At 40.4% G+C, this 22,773-nt stretch overlaps 1 protein-coding gene and 1 pseudogene across 1 annotated transcript in view; one reads left to right on the top strand and one right to left on the bottom strand.

The window, feature by feature from the left end:
- The first annotated feature begins 13,031 nt into the window (after positions 1 to 13,031).
- The window catches only part of COG3 (component of oligomeric golgi complex 3), a 77,816-nt gene continuing 68,074 nt past the window's right edge, over positions 13,032 to 22,773 (top strand). The window contains exon 1 of the mRNA XM_016205440.2: positions 13,032 to 13,220. Within this exon, the coding sequence (XP_016060926.1) occupies positions 13,047 to 13,220 (174 nt within the window). The 5' untranslated portion in view covers positions 13,032 to 13,046. The remainder of the gene's footprint in view (positions 13,221 to 22,773) is intronic.
- On the bottom strand, positions 14,500 to 16,627 carry LOC107531322 (60 kDa heat shock protein, mitochondrial pseudogene; annotated as a pseudogene).

A 22,773-nucleotide genomic window follows, 5' to 3' on the forward strand; every position in this document is an offset into this window, starting at 1 on the left:
TGGTACACCTAGAGATGAGCAACAGTGGGAAACCATTACCACCTCTAAGGTTGAAGAAGCAAGGTTAGGAAATCTTGTTACCAGAGCCCAGTGACAGTTGTAGCTCTGGAGAGGGGGCCATTGGGTGGGGGCTGTGATCATAGAGGGACACAGTTATTGCCAGGGACACGGAAGTGAAACAGGGAGAGCATGAGAAAAATATCCTGTTCCCTCTTCCTATCCAATTTATTGCTGGGGTTTTATTGGTTATAACCAACTGGAAACCAGAGGGTAAAGGAACTCGAGTAATGCAGTCTACATGCAAGGAGTCGTCATACAAAAGCAGTGAGCCCAGGACACAGATATATTAGATCTGGGCGGCAATTGGGGATTAACGGCCTTGTCCATTATTGTGGATTCAAGGCTTCCAGTCCTGGTAGTACAAATGTACTGTTGAAGTCTGAGCACTTGCAGGATTTTCTTTCTCAGTTTTTTTCCAGTGACACCACTAATTGGGGCTGTCACACTGTATCGGTCCATTTTTAGTTTATGCCTGTATATTGTTCAGAACCATCTATAAATCAGGCCTAAGTTTTTTCTTCCTCCTTCAGCTGGCCATAGAGAAATCCCAATGATGCCATAGTTGTGGTCTGAGGGAAGGAGTGATACAGCAGAGCTACATGCCATGGAAGTCTGAGCTACCTACTCATGCCTTCAAGACTGTTTGTGCAAGATACTGTATATGCTATACCATTTCTACTTACTGCCAGATGCCCTGACTCCTCTCTGTTCATATTTAATTAAACCATAAGCCCTGTGGACTTTATCTTCTTAATATCTCTTCCATTCATCCTCCGTTTTCCATCTCCACTGACACTCCTGAGTCCAGGCTTTCTAGATGACTGAAACAGTCTCTACTCTGGGCTGGCCCCCTGTCAATGCATTTGTTTTCCTGTTCATGACCTTTCTACAAGTTCAATGTAGTAATGTCCTTACTGCCCATTCTCGTCAGCATAGTGGCCAGATTCCTTAGCATGACATTCAGGGGTTTTATAGAGTTGTCCCTACTCATCTTTTTGGCCCCCGGTCATGTCATTTTTTCTGTCTTCAACTCCAAATTCCAGCCATATTGAACAATTTTTTACTTCCTAAAAATGTTTTATATTCTCACTTCTAGGTGTTAGCAATTGTTCCCTCTGGCTTGAAAGGGTTTCTCCTTCTCTCTTTGTCTTATTGCCCTTCAGATGCCATTCATTCCAAATATATTTATGGAGCATCTACTGCATGCCAAGCACCATTCTTAAAGGTCCCTTCCTCCAAAAATGGATTAGATACTTTTATTCTGTGCCGCCTGTATTACCTTATGCTTATTTCAGTGATGCTACCTTTTATGTTGTATGACACGTTCCAGCTGTTTTACCAGATCGTTAAGGTCCTTGAAAGCAAGAAAGGCTCTTATTTAGTATTGAATACTCAGATCAACACATAGCCTGGCAAATAGTAGGTACACACTAAGTATTTAATAAGTGATAAGTTAATAAATGAATGGATAATTGGTTATGTTTTGAGATCCCTAACACTATACAACACACACACACCGCATAACAAAAATATATGGGAATAATTAATATATGCACATTATTATAAATAGTATATGTTCATTAAAAATTTATAAAGATACAGAAAATACAAGTAAAATCTGAAGATAATAAATTTATCATAATTCTATACTTAAAATTTTCCAAATGTTTGTTAGTATCCTATGATGAACATAAAGCTTACATAAAGCTTTTTTAAATATTTAAGATTATAACTTTTTGAAAGAACCCACAGGAGATGAAGTAAAAAAAAAAAAAAAGCAGAACATTTTAAAGCTACTGATAAATCTTTCCAAAGATCTTCTACCCATGTTGCTAGAGTTTATTCTCAACACCAGCATGTGGTAATTTTTTATTGCATTCGTTTTAATTTTATTACTAGCAAAGATATGCAGTTCATAGCTTTTTGAGGTTGGAATACTGGAAGATAATTATGCCTTTCTTCAAAATATGCCTTGATTCTAAATATTGATTCTAAATTCTAATCTGGGGAACCATTTGTCTGATCCAGGGCAGCAATTCTGTTAACATGAAATAAAGCCTTAGTTACTGTTTAAATAAATTGTCAAGATTTAAGGTGATTTATACAGTTTACTGATATGGTAATGAGAAACCAATACAGTGAGTAAGCAAGGAAATACTTTGAAAAGGGAAACAGATCTTCCAACACTTGATGAGACTATAAAGAACCAACACCAAGAACAGTGGTTCTGATGATAGACTAGAGGATCACACGTGAAGAAATGCAGCAATTGCAAATTAACATGCTCCGAAAATTCAAGAGGGAGTTGCAGACATGCTGGTGTGCTAAGAGTGTCTTCTCTTACATTATTTCATTTTGTGGCCTCACTGTGTTTTGAGCAACCAAGTAAAATGCAGTATGATCTGTGAGCCCTGGTGTTGTACCCTTCCTCCTCTTCGATGCCGTGATTTAGTGTTTTGGCACTAGAACTATTCCTGCCTAGTAGTGGAAAGGAATGTACCAAACCCTTTTTCCCCCAGAGGTGTTTCTTTGAGCCCGTAATGCTCACCCTTAGGAATCATGTTTGCTGAAATGCCCAATTACAAAAAAGTACTATCGGGTTGAAATGTACATCTTCATGTCGCTTACTTGCATCATATTTTAGTGTAGAGAGCAAGGAGTGTCAGGCATCCTGATTCCAACAGGTATGCCCTTTACTAAGGGTTATCCTGGGCAAGTCACAAACCTCGCTGGGGTTCAGTTTCTTCATTCATTAAATGGAGATAATAATAATATCCACCATCTTCCTCCTTGGGTTAGAATGAGAAGATGAGAGGAGCTTTGTGGGTATTACATTAGCTATTTTTGCAATTAGCAGGGGTCCTTTTGCAGTGTTCAGATTTTAGTCGTTGACTAGGGCTGATCAAGGTGAGTCTGTGAAGTACCCACTGTAAGGAGGTCTTTGGATCCCTATCTCTGTCTCCTCTGCTTTTTCCCTCCATGCCTGACCTGGGACATGTCTGCCTCTTGTCCCTTTGGTGTTTTTCCATTTCCAGGTGATCTATTTTCAGACAATGGATGAAAAGCCTTAAGAAGCAAAGGCATGGCTCTGGAGTGTGGAGTTTCATATACTTGTAGCAGATACTAGGGAACTCACCACTGTGTATGCATTTAGGGCAGCAGACAGTAGGATATGGTACAGCATTTTTCAAACTAGAGCCTATGAAAAGAAATTTAAATGTGTGTTTTGTTTTTTAATCCTCACCAGAGGGCATGTTTTTTAAACTGATTTTAGAGAGAGAGGGGCACTGATCGTATGCCTCCTGGATGTGCCCCTACCAGGGATTGAACCTGAAACCTAGGTATGTGCCCTGACCAGGAATCAAACCCACCACCTTTTGGTGCATGGGACGAAGCTCCAACCAACCAAGCCACCTGGCCAGGGCTAAATGTGTGTGTGATATATATATATCCTGGATCACCAACGTGGCTACTTTATAGCTTAGGTGTGCCATGTGACTTCAGCTTCCACCCTCCTTGTTTGTGTATATAGACTATTGTAATTAAGCTACTAAAAAAGAACAGGGATTGATTTAATATGCAAATGATAAGTACAAACCAATTAAAAGCAAGGTGATATTAAGAATCTCGCCCGAGAGAAGGTTCCCTGGCAATTCAGATGGCAGGGGAATGGAGCATGTTGCTGGTATAACATAAGCAAGTGAACCAAAGTGGCTGTGTGGCCGCAGTCAGGACCATCTTCATTTTACTAGCAGCAATTTAACTTTCCAGCAAGACAATGCCATCCATCTCATTAATGTTGTTAATTTTAATGTTATTGGTTTTACACTTTTATTGGTATGTAACCTGTAAGTCTATTTTGATATAGATATACAAAGTTTATGTCAGGTTTTCTGCTTGTTCATCCTTAAGCAACATAATACAATTATTTACATCAATATTGGGAATCTGCAATTTTTTTAAAGGGCTTTGTACATCACTCAACTTGGAGAAATTCTGGGATGGTGCAGAGAGCATCAACCACAGAAGTCAGGTTACCTAAGTAAGTTCTAGTCATGGCTTTGACATGAGCTGCCTACAGGACTTGGGGTTGGCCATCTCATCTCTGTACACTTCAACTTGTTCATCTGTAGAATGAAAGGGTTTGACGATATGATCTTTAGGTTCTCTTCCAGCTCTAAATTCTATACTTAAAAGGTCAGAGTCCTCATTTGGGAGCATGGCCAGGCACCGGTGCTATTTGTACTATGAAAATAAAGTCTCAGTGTGACTTTAGCAAGAGACTGTCAAGATCACCGCATAGCTGCTTCTAGCTGCCCTGACTCCCGCCGCAGCTGTTGTTGGCACAGACGCAAAGCACACAAGTGGATGTCTTTGGTGTATGGCAATGATTCTTTATGGGGCATGGGGAAGAGGATGGGGGTGTTCATCAGAATCAGGGCTTCTCAATCCAGTGAACTTCTCTGTCTGGAGCCCCCCCCACCCCACTTGTGAAACAGGGTGAGAGACCCCTGTGGCTGTTGAGACTGGATCAGATCCCTCTAGGGTGTGGCACAAAAACTGTTTGGAAAGCAGTTGAGGAGGCTGTCCTTGAAATGTGCTCAGTGCATTTTTGGAAGATGCCCACAGACAGAGGTATAAGCTGCGACCAAGTCCTAGAGGTTTTGGAAGATCAGCCTGGAGAATTCCAGAGGGATTAAAATCTAAACAACTTGAAAGGTTTTCCCCCTCCCTCCCTCCCTCCCTCCCCCCTCCCTCCCGTCTTCCTCCTTTCCCCACCCCTTTCTCTAATACCTAAACCTTACCGAGCACCTCCCACAGTGATTCTAAGTCACCTCATTTTGTGCTCCCCACATAGCCTACGCACAAGTGCTTTGTTTTATTTAGTACACATTTTCACATCAGGACACTGAGGCACAGAGGTTCAAGTTGCCCATGTTCATGTGTAGAAGAGATTCATGGTATACCCTGCGGCTGTCTGACTCTGGAGCCTCCCTCTGACCATTGTATCCGCACAGCCACAAGGGCAGGCAAAGGCTGGTGAGCACCCTGGATGAATTTTGGGCTCCCTCACAGATATGAATGATTGGGCTCAACCAACAATTGTGAAATATGTAAACCAAAGAGCCCTTAAGCCTGCGCTCTCCAGGGAGAAGCTGGGCGGTGGTTGCCTGGAATGCGCCTTCTGTGGCAGAGACAAGAGTGTCCTGTTATTTATTTAATTTTTAAAAGATTTTTTTATTGATTTTTAGAGAGAGAGTAAGGAGAGGGAGAGAGAGCGAGAGAGAAACGTCAATCTGGTGCCTCCTGCATGCTGCCCACAACCCTGGGCATGTGCCCTGACCAGGAAGCAAACCAGCAACCTTTCGGTGCACAGGACAATGCTCAACCAACTGAGCCACACCAGCCAGGGCAGAGCAGCCGTTATTTCAAAATTTATTTTTATTTTTTGCTAATCCTCACCTGAGGATATTTTTTCCATTGCTTAAAGAAGGGAGGGACGGAGGGAGAGAGAGAGATCGGGAGTGGGAGAAAGGAAAAAAAAACCCCATTTCGACTGATTGCCTCCCACACGTGCCCGAACTGGGGTGGGGAATGAACCCACAACCCAGGTAGGTATCCAGGTACTTGCCCTTGACTAGAAATCGAAACTGCGACCCTTCGGTGCACCCACCGGAGCTCCAGCCGTGGAGCCACACTGGCCAGGACCAGAGCAGCCCCTTAGACCTGGCCTGGCCCCAGCGCTCCTTACACAGAGTTAGCTGGGGTTGCCCTGGGCCTGAGTCGCAGCTCTGGCCCAGGTAGAGCCTGGGGCTCTGCCTGGCAAAAGGTGCACAACCACCAAGCATCCAGCGTCTGAGGGTCAGCAACTGCTACCCTGGCGCGGCCGTGAACGCAGCGGCCACCATCTCAGCCCCTGCAGCTACTAAGCACAAATGCCCAGAGGTGATGCTTGGGAGAGGGAGAGGAAAGGGGAAAAAGACAAAGGAGGGGAGGAAATAGTTAACAAATATTTTTTCTCCTCCTGCCCCTATTTAGGGTTGCCAGTTGGATCAAAAAAATGCTAGCTTCACGTGATAAAATTTGCAGATGAAATTTAAAAAAATATAGGTATCCCCCTAGCTGGTTTTCTCAGCGGTTAGAGCATTGGCCTTCGTACTGAAGGGTCCCGGGTTCGATTAGGGCTAAGGGCACATACTTTGGTTGCAGGCTCCATCCTGCGTGGAAGGCAACCAATCTGTATATCTCTCTCACATCAATGTTTCTCTTTGTCTCTCCCATTCTCTCTGAAAAAAGCAATGGCAAAAATATCCTCGAGTGAGGATTAAAAATAAATAAGTAAATAAATAAATAAAATTGATTTATACGTATAGGTTATTCTGGGTACCCGCATGTTATGTCACGACACAGTAATGAGAGTTATTTAATTTGAAAAAAAGAGATGTGCTTTTGTTTTCTTGTTTTGTTTTTATTCACACAAAATGTTCCCATACCAGGCTGTTAGTTTTAAAACAGAAAGCTGGAAGCCCTGATCCAACCCAGAAGAGTCCTTCAAAATTCACCGATAATTCCCCTTCTTCATCCTGCTGAGGGCAGCAAGGAGAGAACCAGCTTTTGGTGAGTGTTTTGTTGAGGGTGGGTCCCCATTTCAAACCTCATTTATCTTAGACTTACCGCTAGTACATGTTGACGACTTTTACGTGTTTTACATGCATAACCCTCTGGTCCCTTGGCGGTGGGAATGCAAGTTGAATGAGTATGTATGGGGGATTAATATTAGCAGAGGAAGTTGGTGGGATGGGTTTCCTGCACTTGGTTAACCCCCTGAATTCCTAACATGCTTCCAGCCCTCTTCTCTTCTTTTTTCTTCTACAGTTTCCACAGCTGTTGTGATGTCTATGCTGCTGTTTGGTTCTTTTTAAATCCTCACCTGAGGATATTTTTTCCATTGCTTTTGCAGAGGGAGTGGAAGGGAGAGAGAGAAAAACATCAATGTGAGAGAGACACATCAATTGGTTGCCTCCTGCACCCGCTCCAACCTGGGCTGGGGATCAAGCCTGCAACCAAGGTACGTGCCCTTGGCTGGAATTGAACCTGGGACCCTTCAGTCCTCAGGCCGATGCTCTAACCACTGAGCCAGCTGGCTAGGGCTGTGCTGATGCTCTTAATGTCAGAAGACAATCACAAATCCCAGTCAGGAAACTTTTCCTCCACCCTTTTCTGAAAGGCTCCTCAAATCATTGGAAAACTTATTTTTTTATTTACAGCAAGTAAACTTTTCTGTTACTTTATGACAGATCCACAATAATAGTTGGACACATTTTAAAGAACATTATGGGTTAGGACAATCCCTGAAACACAAATTAGGTGGCGTGAAGAGAGGCCCAGTAGAATGGAAAACATAATCAACTCAGAAAGGAGCAGGAGAAAGCTCACCTGCTGCAGGTGATTGCTTGTGCCTACTGGCCCAGAGCTGCCCTAGGCCTCACCAGGCTGGGGATTGGGGACACAGAAGGGTATTTGTGTGATTCAGGTAAGTGTTAATAGGGTGCTCAATGGAGTGTTGCTATAAGCAAGTACATTTTCTTTTAGGAAATTAAGATGTCAACTCAGAGCTAGTTAGCAGCAGAGGTAGAACGAGAACTCACTTTGATCCCCAATATTCATTCTTTGCCCTGGCCAGCTTGACTCAGTGGTTAGAGTGTCGCCCTGCGGACTGAAGGGTCCCGGGTTTGATTCCGGCCAAGGGCACATACCTCGATTGCAGGCTCCAAGCTTGTTGGGATGCTTATAAGAGGCAACTGATCAATGTGTCTCTCTCACATCGTTTCTCTCTCTCTCCCTTCCACTCTCTTTGAAGAGCAATGCAAAAAATATCCTTGGGTGAGGATTTAAAAAAAACACACAAAAACAATATTCATTCTTTAATAATTCTTTTTCAATAAACAATCTTAAAATAATGAAGACCTTGTCCTACTCTGCCAATCCTACTCCTAGGGGATAATTATGAATAACAATTTGCTACTTAAAAAAAAAAAAAAGTCTTTATTGATTTCAGAGAAAGGAAGGGAGAGGGAGAGAGAGAGAAACATCAATGATGAGAGTCATTGATTGGCTGCCTCCAGCACGCCCCCTGCTGGGGATTGAGCCCGCAACCTGGGCATGTGCCCTGACTGGGAATCAAACTGATCTCCTGGATCCTAGGCTGATGCTCAACTGCTGAGCCACACCTGGCCGGGCTCTATGTGTAATTTTTAAACTAAATATGGGATTATATTCATATCGTTCAGCAACTTGCTTTCTTAATTCAACAATATATGATGAACTTTCTTCCATGCCATTACTTACAGACCTGCCTTATTCTCCCTTTCCCCTGTCAGTGAAAGAAATTCCAAACCTAAAGAAAGGTTTAAAGAGTTTTTCTGAGCCAAGTCTGAGGGCCAGACCCAAAAGGAGAATCAAAGGATTGAGAAAATGTTCTAGGGAATAGCAGTTTTACAGTTCATTTTATACATGAGAATGAAAGGAGAAGACATAAGGAAGGTTACATGAAATCCATTGGTGGTAGGTTAAGGAGGCAGGAGAAAGCAAAGTAAGGAAGTTCATAGGATTGTATAAAAAGTAAAATGGCAAACTATGCACTTTTACATTGGTGGTCACAAAGTAGTTAACATTTAACATGTACAATTTATAGAGGTAAGCCAGTAAGAGATAACAATGAGGAATGTTGGGGTCGGCTGGCCTCGGTACTGCGGTGTTTATTATCTTTGGAGGTATGGAGATCATTCTGACATTTTAAGTATGTTATCCTAGATGCAGAAAAACAGTGGATAGGGCTTGCTTAAGGTAAAGAAGAAATCTATCATATAGGCCTAGGACATGACTTTCCATCATGGCCTGCTAAGTTAGGACTTTTTATGATCTGAACATCCCATGTAGTTAGTTCTAGTTATTGGGCTTGCCAAGTAGCCTCCTTTTCATTCACACTCCCAATTTTATTGAGGTATAATTGAGTATGTGCATATCATACTACACATATTTAAAATGTACAATTTGATCAGTTTTGACATATGTGTACACTTGTGAGACCATTACCAAAATCACAATAACATTGTCATCACTTTCAAAAGTTCTTCATACCCCTAGGTATTCCATAAGTAGAAGCAGAATTGATACTTTGTTCATTTTAGTGGTTGCAAAACATTGGACCTGTGGTAAATTAAAAATGCTGCCAATTCTTTGCTACTCCTCCCACTGAGAATTGGAGTAGATGTCCCTCTCCCGGTATCTGGACTGCACATAGTGACTAACTTGGCAGAGAGTGCAGCAGAATTGACCTTCTGTGACTTCTGAGGCTTAGTTCTAAAGCCTCTGGGAGCAATCTCTTCAAGCCCTGAGCCCCTGAGAGACCATGTGAAGTGACTGCCAGAGAGGCACTGAGACTGCATGAGGATGCAGAGATGTGTAGCCAGTACCCAGCTGTCCAGCCTGTAGGCATTCGTGTCACCCCAGCTATGGTTTCAGACATGATGAACAGAGGCAATTCCTTTCTTCTGTGCCCTGAAGAAATTCCTGACCCACAGAATTATGATATATAACAATAAAATGGTGGATATTTAGGGCACAATTTTGGGGTTAGTTTGTTAGGTAGCAATAGATAACAGGAAAAAACTATTCCCCTATTGAAAAATATTTAGATTGTGTCCATTACAAACTATATTGTACCTGTACTTTTTGCACATTCAAGACTTTCTCTAGGGTAAGTTCTCAGTGATAGAACTGCTGGATAATAGGGCCATCTTTTCTTTTTATTTCTCCATCCTCTGTTGTTGTTTTTTTTCCATCCTCTGTTTTGATAAGTGTTGGTATGTTTCCCTCTAGAAAGAGCATATAAAGGTGACCTTTTCCCTTCATTCTCCCAAATATCTCTGATGACTCACTTCATCTTCCTGTGTTTTACTTATGTCTAAATGATAGAGAACAACTCCTACCCTACCATACAGGGCTGCAATTTAGTGATTAAAAGTGAAATCTGAATAACACCTTACAAACAAAATGCCATCTATTGTGATACAGGGTCCTTGATTAGGGATGAGATAACTTTGACCTCATCTTTTTCCTTTTCACAAGATAGTCTATGTCTACTCATTCTCCCTTTTTCTCTCTCTCTCTTTCTCTCTCTCTCTCTCACACGATATGAATATGTATGTGTATCTTATATGTACATATGCACAGACACATACAATATGAGTGTTTACTATTTCAATTTGAATTTATGGGAACAATTACCAAAACTTGAATTAAATAAATATACTGTAAGAATTATAGTAGAAAATTAAAACTGCAATTGCATTTGTCATGTTGTCTAGTGCTTCTGAGAATAAGCTGTTCACTAGATAGAAACAGGAAGAAATTTGACTTGTGATACAGGGTATAAATGTGGGTCTATTATAGGAAATTTGTACTTCTTTGGCCGAGTGGGGGGCAGGGGCACTAGGTGATATTTGCTCATACAGAAAAGAACACTAGAGTCTGAAGCAGAAAATTCAGTATATTGTATACCTTATACTTTCTAGTATATTGTGAGCAACCACTACATTTTTAAATGTATATACTTCTATGCTAGTATTCCGCAAAATTAAAACACCCCATAAAAACTGATGTTAATCTGTTTCACTGCTCTTGTTTCTTCCCCACCCCTACAGAACCAGCTGGTGACTAGGCACAGCTGTCCTTCCTTAGCTCCCTCAATTCTTCAACTCAAGAATAATCCAGGCATTATTGTGTTGCATATCTACCTTCCTCTTCCCTCATTTGATATCACAGTAGATTATTAAACATTTAGCCTTGGCCAAAATGTTTTCCAGGGGTACTGTGACCTGCACTGAAACCCTTTAGCATCATGAATCACCAGTTGGTAAAAATATTTTAAAGAATTAGACATAATTTTAGAAGGAAGTGGAGTGATCATGGGCTTGGGAAAATCTGCAATAGAAATGTATTTGGGAGAGACAGTGTTTATATTTGGTCCTTGAAGGATGATGTTTGGTGAAGAATTGTCATCACAGAACTCAAGAGGATTATCTTAATTTACGAGATTTTTGGAACTAGAAATCAGTCTGGTCTGAAGAAGAGAAAGTGTGTTTTAGGTACTTAGACAGATAGATCTACATATCTGTACATATCTACAAGATGATTTTCTTTAGGAAATAGTGGTCGATTGATGTGATGTGTGGTGGGGAACAATACTCTGAAGCTGGGTTGAATAATTAAAATAGTCACCTTACTCTTTAATGCAGAATTCATTGCAAAATAAGGAGGAGGAAGAGGAAGAGGAAGAGGAAGAGAAGGAGATTACCTATTAGTAATCACAACCATCTGTAAGTGTTTTGGGAGTGTTTCTTTTGGGCAATAGGATCACATGCTATTATCATTCTTCTTAATTGTATCAGTCATTTTTCCAAAGAGATAAATATTTTCTACAACACTAGAGTTTTAACTTGACTTTGAGATAATTTTCAACCTCAGAAAAGTTGCAAAAGTAGTACAGAGTTTCAGGTATGCCCTTCATTTAGCTTACATAACTATGTACAATAATAAAAACTGGGAAATTAACATTGACAAAATACTATTACCTAAATTACAGACCTTACTGGAATATTTTTATTTTATTCTATAGTTTTTTTCTCTATCTATTCCAGGATCCAATCCGGGTTCTGACACTGCATCTAGTTGTCATTTCTCCCTCATCTCTTCCTATATGTAACAGTTTCTCAATCTTTCCTAATCTTTTATGACCTTGACACTTTTGAAGAATACAGGTGAGTTGTTTTGTAGGACATCCCTCACTTTGAGTTTGCCTGATGTTTTCTCATGTTTAGAATGTGGTTTTGCATTTTTGGCAAGAATACCACAGGATATTGTGTCCTCGATCTATCATGTTAGGAGTTTTATGATGCTGCTGCTGACTTTGATCTCTTGGTTAAAGTCATGTCTGCCAGGTGTTTCCACCTTAAAGTTAATAGGCCCCTTGCTATTAATACATATCTTGGGGAGATCATTTGTACAATGTAAATTTGTTTCTCCTCAAACTTTCACCTAGTAATTTTAGCATCAGTCATTATATCTTGTCTGCTGCAATTATTACTATTTCCCTCATTCTTTCCACATTTATATTTTTTGGAATTCTTCTGTAAGGAGAGTTGTTCCTTCTCCCCAACTTACTAATTCAATCATTTATTTATATTACTATGGACTCAAGAGTATTTATGTTATAAATTATGATCCAATACTATAATATTTTTGTTGCTCAAGTTCACAAGATGACTGTGCCATGAATTATTGGTCAAAATCTTAAATGTTGTACATTTAGGTTTTTCCCGATTATTTGATACTACTATTAATGACGTCTGATGCACACAAATCTTTGAATTTTTGTGTTTTCATAAATTAGTTTTCTAACAGTGGAGTTACCGGATGTCGGTAAAGTTTGTATTCGTGGTTGTGATCCAGGTAGCCGAAACTGTCAACAGGTCAGCAAGGCGATCGCGCAGTACACTCTCCACTCAGACTACTCAGCAGTGAGCAGAGGCTGCAGATCCGCCAGCTCACAAAAGCCCCTGCCCGCAGAGTCACTTAACACGATTGTCGCGAACAACACGTAACAATAAAGTTATGGATGTTGAGGAAAAGACTTCCGGTAGGGGCACTTCTATTTCCGTCAGGGTCTATAGCCTCCTCCATCCACGCCTACAACGCAACCGGAAATATTTGTACCGGTTTAAAGCCACGTCTGTCCGGACCTCAGTCCCGCCCACACTCTGTGGAAGTGTTTCCGGGTTCAGGCTATTCCGGCTCAGTCCGCCCCGCCCCGCCCCGCAGCCGGTGCTTAGCTGGAAGCCCTGTCTCTGCCGGAAGTGGCCCGGGCCAGTCTGTCGGGGTCCCCACCACCCCGCTGCTGCTGAGGGCCGCGGGGGGCGGCGGCGATGGCGGAGGCGGCGCTGCTGCTGCCGCCCGAGGCCGCGGCGGAGCGGGACTCGTGGGAGAGGCTGGCTTTCTGGGATCGGAGACCTGACACTACGGCGCCACTGACCGACAGGCAGACGGACTCCGTGCTGGAACTGAAGGCGGCGGCGGAGAACCTGCCCGTGCCGACCGAGGTGAGGTGACGGGCGGGAACTGGGCTGGGGTGTGCCTCCGGCACGCGGGTGGACCTTGGTCTTGCAGACCTCTGTCCAGGGTTTGTCCGCAGTCCTCCCTGACCACAGTGCGGCTCGGGTAGGAGCGGCCCCTCACAACCCCGGGCTGTCAGGCCTCACTGTGCCCCGACCGCCCACTCTCCCCGCGCGGGGATGGCTGCTGGGGCGTCCAGTGGCTGGTGTCCACCGGCACCCAGCCCTCCCCTTGCGGCAGGGGTCGGTTGGCCAGGAGCCTTGACCCGGGCATATTGCCCTGGTGTCCCCGATGTCAGCGCGGCATAATCCTGCTGTCCATCGTTTCCCAGAGGAGAGGGCACCAAACCGATCCGAACCGCTTTGCTTCAGGACAACCTCCTATTGGTATTCGTTTACCACCTTAATGAATAGCCCAGCGTCCTTTTTCCACGGGGGCAGACCAAAACTTGATCCTGAGTGACAGTTTTAGTGATCGCACATTGAACGGTGAGCTAGCTCTCCATCAAGTGCAGGTTATGGGAGATCTATTTATTTGACCTGTTGCAAAGCAATGGCAATGAATTTTCTCGGAAAGTTGGGTCAGTATATTATTAGATAAGGCTGGGTTTTGGTTTAGTGTCTTAATTACCATTGGGATATTATGCATATTATGCTTGTGTGATTCAATTCAATTAGTTATAATAGCAAGAAGTATGTTTTATGAATTGTCAAATGTTTGACAACCTTCTTATAGTAAGGCCAGGTTTAGTAGGATTATTTTATTAGGGATGATAGTTACTTTTGATTTTGGAGGCATTCTTTTTTTTAACTTTAAACAAATTGTTATTACAGTTGTCACATAATTGGATATTTCTCTACTTTGTACACAATTATTCTTACTCTCCACAGAAAGGCTGCTTAACTTTTCATTGGATGACGGCAAGCACTAAAATCCTGATTTTAACAGAATAGTAGTAAAAATGCCTCTGATTTAAATTGAAAGTTGTACGTTGGTACCTGGCTCTTGCACTTAATTATCAGGAATGTACAGGTACCTTTTTATTCAAAAAGGCAAAATAAATTATGTGTAGGCATGGATAATGACAGCAGCAAATCATTGTATGTTGTCAACTAAAACCAGTAACTGATGATTATAGTGATTTTCTTAAACATTAGCCATCTTTTTCTTCAGTCATTTCCTTCAGGTGACTTCTTAAGTTCTAGGTGAGGAGCAATACCTTGAGCTTCCTCTCACAGTTCTCAATAATAATGGTAAAGCACAGTTCTAGGAATTAGAACGTGCCACCTCCATACCACCTCTCATTCCACCCATCCCACCCATTCCAGGGTCGTCGTCGTCTTTAGGAATTTCTGTGACTACAATTTCTGCTAGGCCGCTCTAGCAGCACCCAGTAGAGCAGTTTTTACAACCTTAGTTGGAACAATGATTCCTTTTTACACCATATTCACAAAATCTTCGGCATAGTGTCATAACCAACTTCTGAGGAACTTTGCATAATTTTTTTCAACTATCAATGATCCCTCAACACCTATATTCTTAGCAGTGATTCATTGCAGGAATTTTGAGTTCTTTCAAAAAAATAATTTCTGTGCCAATTTTTAAATCTTTATTACTTGGATTTAATGAGTCCAAGGTTGGAATGAACCTAGGCACGGCACAACCCCCTCCCAGAACAATGTCTTCTTAGCATTGAGGGAATGCATCTGTTATTTTCTTTTTACTCATTTCCACATCACTTCCCAGCAACCTTCAGCACAGCTACTCCATCTGAGAGTTTTGCCAGGCATTCATTTAGTTTTTCCTTTTCATATTCATTAATTGAGATATCTAACTGTTCGATGATTTCTTGAATGTGTTTTTAAATTTGAGCCTTGTCACCTTTTCCTTTCAAGAGCATGGCATCATCTTTGGTCACAGTGACCTCCCCAACTTTTCCTAACGTGGGGCTGAACATTTTCAAGGTTTAGAATTCTTCTTCTTCAAACACTGCAGCACCAGTAGCAATAGCCATGTCTTTAAGCTGATTCTTTCTATTGTCATCAAAACCTGGAGCTTTGGCTGCTACAACCAACTTTTTAGCCTATTCAAAATGAGTGTACTTACAGCTTCTCCATCAACATCTTGAGCAATTATGACCAAGGGCTTAGGGTGAGCATTGGCAGTTTCAAGAGAAGGTACAATGGACTGAACACTAGAAATTTTCTTTTCACTCATTAGAACATAGGCACCTTGGAATTCACATTTCTGATCTTTTGATGTATTAATAAAGTATGGAGAAATATAACCTCAATCAGATTTCATGCCTTCAGTAATTTCTAATTCATCATTCAGTGTTTTCCCATCCTTTACTGTGATGGGAAAACACTGAATGATGAATTAGAAATTCCAACCTTTTGCATTGCATCAGAAATGATTTTGCCAATTTCTTTGTCTCCATTTGCAGAAATCATAGCAACCTGAGCAATTTCTCCAGAGATTGTCACAGGTTTAGGCTGCTGCTTAAGTTCAGCAATTATAGCATCAACAGCTAACATCACACCCCTCCTGATTTCCACTGGATTAGCACCTTTGCTAATCTTTTCAGAGCCTTCCTTGGCAGTAGAGTGTGCCAGTATAATAGCAGCAGTGGTCCCATCCCCAGCCTCTTCATTTGTATTATTGGCAACATCTTGAACAAATTTAGTGCCAATATTTTTATATTTATCTTTTAAGTCAATGAACTTTGCAATGGTCACGCTATCTTTTTTTATTTTGGGACTTCCCTAACTCTGTTCAGTAATCACTGTTCTTCCCTTTGGCCCCATAGTAATGGCTACAGCATTGGCTAAAACAGGGGATGTATATGGCCCAAGAAATAGTTTGGTCCGGCCCTGCCAAGGCAACTGCAGGTGGGACTTGAAATTCAATAAACCTAGGAGCTTTTTTCATAGCTAATTAAAAAGAATTATTGTTGAAAGTATTACAGATGTCCCCCTTTTTCCCCATTGATCCCCTCCACCCGGCATCCACCCCACCCCCAGGCCTTCCCCATACCATTGTCTGTGTCCATAGGTTATGCATATATGCACATAAGTTCTTTGATTAATCTTTTCCCACCCACTCCCCCACCCCTGCCTTGTCTCTGAGATCCCTCAGTTTGTTCCATGCTTCTGAGTATAGCTAATTTTTAAGTTGATAATTTTGTATGGCCTGTGAATGATGTTATAAATATCCAAATGGCCCTTGGCAGAAAAAAGGTTCCTCACCCCTGGAAAAGGTCTACACCTTGAAGCATTAAGGCTGGAGCATCTGCACCACATTTTATATCTTTGGCATAAGCCTGAATGCTTTGAGGAGCCAGTGCCCTGGACACTGGCCTAATCTGGCAAAGGACTTCATGTAATCGAAGCATTTCTGTGAAGCAGTGGCAGGGCATCTGTAGCAAGTGAGGGTGGAAGCATTCTTTTTATACGATTTGAAATTGTGTCCAAAGGCAGATTAAATCTAGAGACTTAAACTATTATTTCTGCCCTCAAACTTTAGAGGTTAAGAACTCTGATTTGAAAGTTCCTTCACTTTTACTGTTTCATGCTTTGCTATAAAGTAGAGGCGTTGTTTCTTGGATTTCTATGTCCACCTCTGGGATGCTATGCTGGAAGTGGGTTTGAAATGAGGAAGTAGGTGGAAATTTCTTCGGCTTGACAATCAAAGTATTTTATGCTCAGGATAATAGAAATTATTTGCTCTGTAAATTTTCCAGTCTCTATTTGATTTGGCCTGATACTGAAGCAGGATGCTTGGACATCACAGGGGGTGGGGGGTGGGGGGTGGGGGGTGGGGGGTGGGGGGTGGGGGGTGGGGTGGGGATATTTCACAAGAAATATAAGCCAATTTGTTTTTATTGTCCTGGCCCACAAACTATTATTTCTTATTCTCATTGAGCTCATAGGAAAGGGTTTGGAGTGAAGTAAATGGAATCTTCATTTTTCGCCCCATTCTTTCACATTTATGTAATATAATATCATTATTAGCCTCATGCAATCATTGAACATACAGTGCATCCCAAATGTGTACACACCTTGAATGATTATAAAGTCAGTGTTTATTAACATATAGTTCATTTTCAGAATTAAATGAGTTATCAGCTTTTAAAGTGTTTATACATTTTTTGGGGACACCTTATATATATACTCTGGGCTAGGAATTGAGGATAGATAAGTAAGTCAAGATCCCTAGCCTCATGGAGCTGACATAATTGTGATGATCATGAGCATGTAAAAAAGAACAAGGAAGGTAAGTTCAGATGGTGATCCATGATATAAGGTATAAAACAGGATGGTATGACACAAAGGGATGAGGTGTGCCCTTAGGCAAGGAGGGAAGGCCTTTCTAGGAAAGTAAGTCTAAGATGAGAACTTGTGATGGACAGACAACAAGAACTAGCCTTGCAAAGACTAGAGATATAACATTTAAGCGGGAGGAAAAAGCAATGCAGTCATGGTTTAGGGGATGAGCTTGACAGGTTCAGGCATTCAGTGAGAGTCTTCTGGTACATGCAGACTTGGTATTAGATTTCTGTGAGAATGAAATAACCTGTTTGTTACCCAACCTGGAATCTTTAACGGGGAAGTTCTCATTGCTGTTCAGCTCTCCATAGAACCTCATTTCCCTTTACTAAAGTGTTTATAAAGTGGTGGGAAGACTTTGGAATTTAATTTTTTCTCTTTTTTCCCATTACCACTCTTAACAGTGGTGCTAAAAAAGAATGCCTCAATTTTTATTTTGTCCAAGTAGTGTATCTCTGAAGGATTTTCTGTAGTGTTTCACAATTTTCACGAGATAAATTACATTCGGAACAGCTGGAACTGGGCAAGTTAGTTGAATAGCAAGAGTCCAGCTAACTCTTAGCAAATATCACAAAGCCATTAACTTCTTTAGAAAGTGGATTTCTCTTTTATGAAGGAGAACTAGCCTTATCTTAGAAAGGAGTTATACCTTTTTATTTGGTGTTAGATAAGGGAATTTGTGGTGGAATATTTTCAGTAGAATATTAGATAGACTGGTTTCTTGTAGCCAGGACATTTTTTTAGTAGTGAGGGGCATTTTCTTTCTGCTGGAAAGAATTAATAATTAAGAATTAAGAATTAATAATTAAGAATTAATAATTCTTGGTAAAATGCTAAAATAATTTGCCCTGAAATTTACTTGTAATTTAGTTACAATTGTTTTCCTAAAGGCTTTGTAATCTTAGACATGATGTTTAACTTTTTGGAGCCTGTTTTATTCTTTATAATAGTTCTTATCTCATGGGGAGTTGTGAGAATGAAATGAAATCATGTACGTAAAGTGCACATGGCTGGCTACTGCTAGTATTTTTCATGTGCTTTTCCCCCTCCAAATGTTTAACACCTTGAATAGATTAGAATCTTATGATCCTGAGCTGGTATAAGAGTTACTCAGACCAAAGGTAAGAAAAGAAGAGATTAGTGCCTCTAGGAAGGTTCTAAGACTCAATCTATATCTCTTCAATGATTTCTTGCAAACAGAGAAAGTAACTTCAGGTTTCATTTAGGGAATAAATTGATTAGATTGATTATAAAAGTGGTTTTCTCCAACCCAGAACTGTGCAAGAAGTAAAGTTTAGGAGAGAACGGTGTATTTGCTTGTTGTTTCCTGGACCTGTTCAGCTGGTCAGGCAAGGCTTGATAGTTTATTGTAATTAGTATTTAATATTTTAGTGTCCCATAAACTATACAGTAGCATTTTAGGACTGCCAATAAGGAAGCTAGATCTCTGCTCTTCTCTCTGTGGTTGTAAATGTCTGCTCCATCTGGAAATCAGGGCAGTGCAAGTGAGTCAGAGGCATTCAGTCATCTCCACTTCAGGAGTGAATGAGAGGTCAGACAGGAAAGTTTGTGACACCACCACGCACTTCCTGATTTGCCATTCTATGCCAGGTGCTTTGAAAAAAGAAGACAGCTTGGTAAATGTGCCTTGGGAGATTTTCTCATATGTTCTCCCCCCCCCTTTTTATTGAATTTCTTGGGGTGACACAGGTTAACAAAATATTCAAGTTTCAGGTGCACAATTCCACAACACATCATCTGTACATTGTATTGTTTGTTCACCACCCCACGACAAGTCTCCTTCCATCACCATTTATCTCATTTATACCCTTCCCGGCACTCCTCTCTCCCCTCAGCAATCAGGATACTGTTGTTTGTGTCCATGAGTTTTCTCTTTTTTTCTTTTTTAAGCACCCCCCTTCTAGGCACCTCTCTCACAGCTGTCAGCCTGCTCTCTATCTATGAGTCTGTCTGTATTTTGCTTGTCAGTTCATTTTGTTCATTAGATTCCACATATGAGTGAAATCATATGGTACTTGTCTTTGTCTAACTGGCTTATTTCACTTAGCATAATGCTTTCCAGGTAAATCCATGCTGTTACAAAGGGTAAGATTTTCTTTTTTATAGCTGAGTAGTATTTCATTGTGTAAATGTACCACAGCTTTTTTAACCACTCATCTACTGATGGGCACTTGGGCTGCTTCCACATGTTGGCTACTATAAATAACGCTGCAGTGAACATAGGGGTACCTATATTCTTTTGAATTAGTGTTTTGGGGTTTTTCACGTAAATTTGCAGAGGTGGAATTGCTGGGTCATAAAGTTCCATTTTAAGTGTTTTGAGGTAACTCCATACTGCTTTCCACAGGGGCTGCACCAATCTGCATTCCCACCAACAGTGCGTGGGTGTTCCCTTTTCTCCACATCCTCACTAACACTTGTTTGTTGATTTATTGATGATAGCCATTCTGACAGGTGTGAGGTGATATCTCATTGTGGTTTTAATTTGTATTTCCCTGATGACTAGTGACATTGAGCATCTTTTCATATGCCATCTCTATGTCCTCTTTGGAGAAGTGTCTATTCAGGTTCTTTGCCCATTTTTTAAATTGGGTTATTTGTTTTTTTGATGTTGAGTTTTATAAGTTCTTTACAAGTTTTGGATATTAACCCCTTATTTGATGTATCATTGGCAAATATGTTCTCCCACTTAGTGGGTTGTCTTTTTATTTTGTTGATGGTTTCCTTTGCTGTGCAAAACCTTTTTAGTTTGATGTAGTCCCATTTGTTTATTTTTTTCTTTTGTTTCCCTTGATATATCAGGAAAAATATTGCTATGAGAAATGTCTGATATTTTACTGTCTATGTTTTTTTCTAGGGTATTTATGGTTTCGAGTCTAACATTTAAGTCTTTATTCCATTTTGAGTTTATTCTTGTATATGGTGTAAGAAGGTGGTCTAGTTTCATTTTTTTGCATGTATCTGTCCAATTTTTCCAACACCATTTATAGAATAGACTATTTTTAGCCCATTGTATGTTTTTGCCTCCTTTGTCAAATATTTGACTATAAAGGTGTGGCTTTATTTCTAGGTTCTCTATTCTGTTCCATTGATCTGTATGTCTGTTTTTATGCCAGTACTATGCTGTTTTGATTACTATTGGCTTGTAATATAGTGTGATATCAGGTAGCATGATTCTTCCAACTTTGTTTTTTCTCAAGATTGCTGTGGCTAATCAGAGTCTTTTGTAGTTACATATAAAGTTTTGGAATATAGATTACTTTGGGTAGTATGGACATTTTAATGATGTTATTTTTTTCTATCCATGAACACAATATATACTTCCAGTTATTCTTATCTTCTTCAATTTCTTTCTTCAGTGTCTTATCATTTTCAAGTACAGGTCTTTTACATCCTTGGGTTATATTTATTTCTAGGTATTTTCTTCTTTTTGAAGCAATTGTGAATGAGGTTGTTTTCTTAGTTTCCCTTTCCAGTAGTTCATTATTGGAGTGTAAAAATGCAACTGGTTTCTGGATATTTATTTTGTATCCTGCTACTTTACTGAATTCATTTGTCAGTTCTAGTAGTTTTCTGGTGGATTTTTTAGGGTTCTCTATATACACTGTCATGTCATGTGCAAATAATGACAGTTTTACTTCTTACTTTCCAATGTGGATGCCTTTTATTTCTTCTTCTTGTCTAATTGCTGTGACTAGGACTTCTAGTACTATGTTGACTAAGAGTGGTAAAAGTGAACATCCCTGTCTTGTTCCCGATCTTAAGGGAAACACTTGTAGTTTTTGTCCATTGAGTATGATGTTGGTGGTAGGTTTGTCATATATGGCCTTTATTATGTTGATGTATGTTCCCTCTGTTCCCACTTTGCTGAGAGTTTTTATCATAAATAAGTGCTGATTTTTCACATGCTCTTAAAAAGCAACTTGTTTTATTACTTTAAAAAATTATTCCTTAGAAGTGGTTGCAGTGTGGCTTCTCTCTTGCTTAGTCTGACAGAAAATGTTTTGTGTTAGAACAAGGGAACAGGACAGGAAGCCTCCTTCTGCTTCCAGTATTTAAAAGTCCTTATGATTGAATGGTATTTAGTATTTGTGCATGAAGTAATCAAATACATTGCTCTTTCTTACAATTTATTATATTTACTCAGAACATCTAGGTTACATATTATATCTGGACTCTGTATAGTACCTTCCCACGTATCCAAAGTTTTCATGTCATCTTATTTTTAAAGTAAATTAGGGGATAAATATTTCTTGGTTCAGATGACAGACTGAGCACATGTATATGACCCCCCTGGATCCTTTTGACATGACAGTAATAAATGTGTGGCATGCCAAAAACAGATGGTATTAGTGACCCTGCAACTTGGTAAATTTATGGAAGTCAGGAACCATGTGCTATTATTCTAAAAAGTCAATCTAAAGACTTAATTACAGAACAAGCTATAAATATAAATCTTGACACTCTAAAAAGTTGATAGGTGATAGAATTTGAGAGTAAATATAGAAGAAAATAGAAGTACTCATTTCTTCATTTTACATAGTGATGAGTGAATAGATAGGTCCTCAAATTTATGAATTCAAACACAATACAGTAAATGCGTTTTAGAGTTATGGTGTAGCCATAAAAAATATTGAATACACTTAAATTGGTTAAAAGCGGGGGGTGGGGAAGGATTTTACTTTTCATTTGAGCTTTTCTAATGATTTGGAATAAAAAATACTGTCTTCATGTGTTTTGAAAAATTTCTATAAAAGAAGATTGATAAAAATTTTAAGTTATCTCTAGTTCATTCTGCTTTTAAAGTTCTTCATTCTACCCTCAAATTCCTTAGAAATATTTCTTTTTTTTAATATATTTTTATTGATTTCAGAAGAGGAAAAGAGAGGGAGAGAGAGATAGAAACATCAATGATGAGAGAGTCATTGATCTGCTCCCTCCTGCACGCCCCCACTGGGGATCGAGCCCGTAACCCCGGGCATGTGCCCTGACCGGGAATCCAATGGCAGTCTCCTGGGCCATAGGTCGATGCTCAACCACTGAGCCACGCTGGCTGGGTGAGGAATATTTCTTAAATTGTAAACATTGGTATTGTCCAAGAGAAGAAGAATTGGAAGGACAGAGAAGAGGAGGAAGAAGGGAGACTTGCTTTTTTCACTTAATTATTTTGTACTCTTGGGCTTTTAAAATA

This window comes from Miniopterus natalensis, chromosome 2 (genome assembly GCF_054644295.1).
Source record: "Miniopterus natalensis isolate mMinNat1 chromosome 2, mMinNat1.hap1, whole genome shotgun sequence".
Lineage (NCBI taxonomy): Eukaryota > Metazoa > Chordata > Mammalia > Chiroptera > Miniopteridae > Miniopterus > Miniopterus natalensis.